Genomic DNA, 3,661 nt, shown 5'->3' on the forward strand with positions numbered 1-3,661 from the left:
GGCCTATGAGAAATAGAAAAGATCAACTTTTGTGGCACAGGCTATGTGCTACTAACTTATTTGTCAGTGATCAGCTTCCAAAGTATAACCACGCAGCACGCAAAGCAAACCCTTTTATATAGAAAGCTGCATTTTAGAAATAAAACTATTTTTGCCCCAGTGAGTATGGCGGGACACAACTTTTCTAAGAGGATAACTATATAAAATTTCCACATTACAATTTTCCTTTACTCAAGAGGATGGGGGAAGAAACAGGGAAAGGAAGAAACGATCACAGATTTATCTTGAGTTGCTCTTCTAGGCTTTAGCATGTAAACTTGCAATGTATTTTCAAAGCTTTTCCGTTTCTGTTGTTCTTTCGCATTAACTGCTTTTGTTCCTATTTCCTACTAACTTTTGCCAGTACCTACTTAGTAGAATTAAGCATGCAAAATTCTAGAGATCTTTAGAAATAAGCCTCTTTGCCTTTTTTAACATTTAATAATGTAGAATAACTTTTAAAAATTAATCTTACTAGCTGCCTGCTTTGCCTCTTGACATGCTCACTAGCCATCATGCTCACCCTTCTCTTCCAGATACACTTCCTCATGATACTGTCCTCTAACTGGGCCTACTTAAAGGATGCGAGCAAAATGCAGGCTTACCAGGATATCAAAGCAAAAGAAGAACAGGAGCTTCAGGATATCCAGTCTCGGTCCAAAGAGCAACTCAATTCTTACACATAAATGTTTGCCAGAAGAATTTTGTAGCTCTGACAAATCATCAAGCAGCTGCTCTGCAGAACAGATGCATGTCCAAGCAAATGCAGAAGTATAAAAACTTCACATTCATGCTCCTGGGCCATGATCATAGGGAAAATTTGCAGTGGATATCCTCCATTCCTTTAGCACTGCGATTGGAGGGTTTTATTGGGGGGGGGGGGGGAGGGGAGAGAGGTTGTCTCTAGGCCACTTTAGAAAAACATGTTACCAAGTCAAGGATCTTTATGGATATCTCTTGGCAATTATAAAAGAATTATTGAAGGAACACGCTCCTTTCAAAACAGGCTACCACAGTTGGTATCCAGCCCTGCAATGACTAAAAGATTTTAAAGGCTGTATATAATTACACAGATGTAAGTAACTAAGATTCTAGTATGACTAGTTATTCCCTTTCTTCTGAATACTGATAGTTGTGCTTATTTGATACGGTTTCAGGAAGTTACAAATAATCTTATTCAGTCTCTGTCAAAATTAAAACTGGATTTTGTGGACTAAATGCCAGAAGTGTTATTTTCTGAGCCACTCCCTTTTTATTGATGCTGTAATGAGCCACTGTTGTTCTACTGCACTTACCAGAGTAAGCTGGGCACTGTTGCCCAGAGCTTGTTTTCTTTTAATTTTATACCATTTGATGGAATGTAGACAGACCTTTGGATCAGGATAATGATCCCCTTCTCAGAAAATAAATGTCAGCTTTGCCTTAATATTTATTTTCTATAAATGTCTGAAGCATTTATATAGCAGTGGGAGATCATTATCATGTATTTTATCGAAGCAGAAAGTGTTACCTTGTTGAAATTATACTGATATAATTGTTTCAAGTGAGCAGATAACAATTTGTAGAACATAAAAACCCATAGCCATACAGAGCACAGGTCAACCGCCCGTCTCAATTTTGGTGCTCAGCACGTTTATAGACAGTGCTTATTTGTTTTCTCTTTTAAGAAATTTGGTGTTCAGTAAAATATTGGGTGCCATTTTAAAAGTGTTTCCCACAAAATCTGCCTTCTAACATTTTCAGAAACATTCAGTGCTAGCTTGAGTACTAGTGATGGTATCTTTGGTGTGCTTTTTTTAAAATAAAAAATTATATAAATGTTGGAGAAACTTTAAGTACATCAGTGAGTTTTAAATCAGTAAAAAAGTCAAGTCATACATCCATGTTAATGTGTGGTTTGATTAGTTTTGAACGTTTGCTGAATATTAACATGCTCCTGTAGCTCATACAGAAGTGTATAAAGATAAAGGAAGCACATGTTTCTTTAGAAAGTTTTTAAAGGAAAAAAATATTAATGTGGAAAAAACTTCAGGTATTACCTTGCATTTGAGTTTGTTACATGCCTAATCTGACTTTCTTTTTAAAGAGGCAAAATCTATATAGAGCAGATAAAAAATAGCTTAGTGTTTGTTTTTACCTGTTGCATGAAGGAAACAAATTTCTACAGCAATGCAGGTGATGTTCTTACTAGTCCAGTGTTTGCATAAAGGTAACGGACAGTGTCTTAAAGCCTAATTCTTTTCTAATTCTATGTAGCTATTTACTGGGAGTTTTTTGAAGTTTTGTTTAAGTAGTCTAATATTTTTTATGTAAAGAGCATTAAATTTTGCTATGTATAAATTTTTGTAACCTAACCGTGAATCAATATTTTCTATCAGTGCCAAGGGCTTCCTGTAGTTATATCCAAGTGTTACAATAAATATTTGTAGATAATAGAACCAATATTTGTGTATGCTTATTTTAAGAAGGTTTTGAAACAGTTGTAGCAGTATAGACAGCCATCCCAAAGCTAGTGTTTGGGTGACACATAATTGGAAGTTTTAGCATCTACTGAAAAATATGGCAACCAATGGACATAGGAAGATAGATCTTTCCCTGCATCTTATCAAGATGTGATATCCTTCAGTGCTAGGGTGCCTCTGGACTGGGTCTGACTTTCAAAAAGTGTGCGCATTATTTGGTATATGGATTTGCCACTATTAGTTTACCTTTGGGGCAAAAAACAACAATAGTGTATTTCACAGTTCAGGTTTGATACAGTTTGACATAAACATAAATTTGTTAGTTTCTGTCTCTTAAGAAATGAGAGCAGTCAAATTAGCAAACACAGATATGCAAAAGTGTTTTGAAAGATGCTCATCTGTAAGGGCCTGTTCTCAGTAATTGATTTTGAATCAGAGTACTATTTGCTCAACTTTGTCTTAGGAGAACTGCTTGAGGCATGCCTGGCGTCTCTCATAAGCTCACTGCAAAAGTTTCCCATCTATACTATGTTTCATTATTTTAATGCAGTGTGGTCAAACTACATGAAGCCAGGATATATTTCAACTTCCAAAATCTCTGGCATTTCAACAAATCAGGTGCCATCGATTCAGCTGTACCAGCATTTCCCACTAATTACAAAGCTTGTAAAGTGGGTTAATTCTTTCATCACTTTCCCAAGGAACTCTCCTCTAAAATGAGTTGATAATATGATTCAATTTTAGTGAGTACAGACACAGTTGCCCCACTTTTTCAGGCCAGTTTCATACTATGACAACCATTTCCAAAATTTAAACGTCATAATAGTGTAAATCATCATTTTCAATACCATGTACTTTTAATAGGAAGTAGTCCCAATTACAAGCACTTAATTTTTAAAGTGTGCTTGACTGAACTCTTGCTGATGCCCTAGTTTGTTTTTAAAGAGTAGCTAAAGGATGTGCAGCAGCAGGAAATTGTAGCATCACTATTGAATAAAGTCAAAAGCTGCTTAAGCACATTACCCCAAAACTTAAATGTCTAAACACTGTTTTCATTCTAGAGCTCTGAGCTATGCTTATATAGACAGCTGGTCAATCATCTGTAAAGTCTGTAATATAAACTCTGGAAGAAAATATTTCAAATAGATTTAAACACAGAA

General features: G+C 35.6%; 1 protein-coding gene across 5 annotated transcripts in view; it reads left to right on the forward strand.

The window, feature by feature from the left end:
* GPM6B (glycoprotein M6B) overlaps positions 1–2,477 on the forward strand; it is a 106,924-nt gene extending 104,447 nt beyond the window's left edge. For all 5 annotated transcript variants that reach the window (XM_028727680.2, XM_028727683.2, XM_028727684.2 and 2 more), the window contains one exon: positions 576–2,477. In XM_028727680.2, the coding sequence (XP_028583513.1) occupies positions 576–725 (150 nt within the window). In that variant the 3' untranslated portion in view covers positions 726–2,477. The remainder of the gene's footprint in view (positions 1–575) is intronic.
* The last annotated feature ends 1,184 nt before the right edge of the window (positions 2,478–3,661 follow it).

The sequence above is a fragment of the Podarcis muralis genome, chromosome 4, assembly GCF_964188315.1.
Source record: "Podarcis muralis chromosome 4, rPodMur119.hap1.1, whole genome shotgun sequence".
Taxonomy (NCBI): Eukaryota; Metazoa; Chordata; class Lepidosauria; order Squamata; family Lacertidae; genus Podarcis; species Podarcis muralis.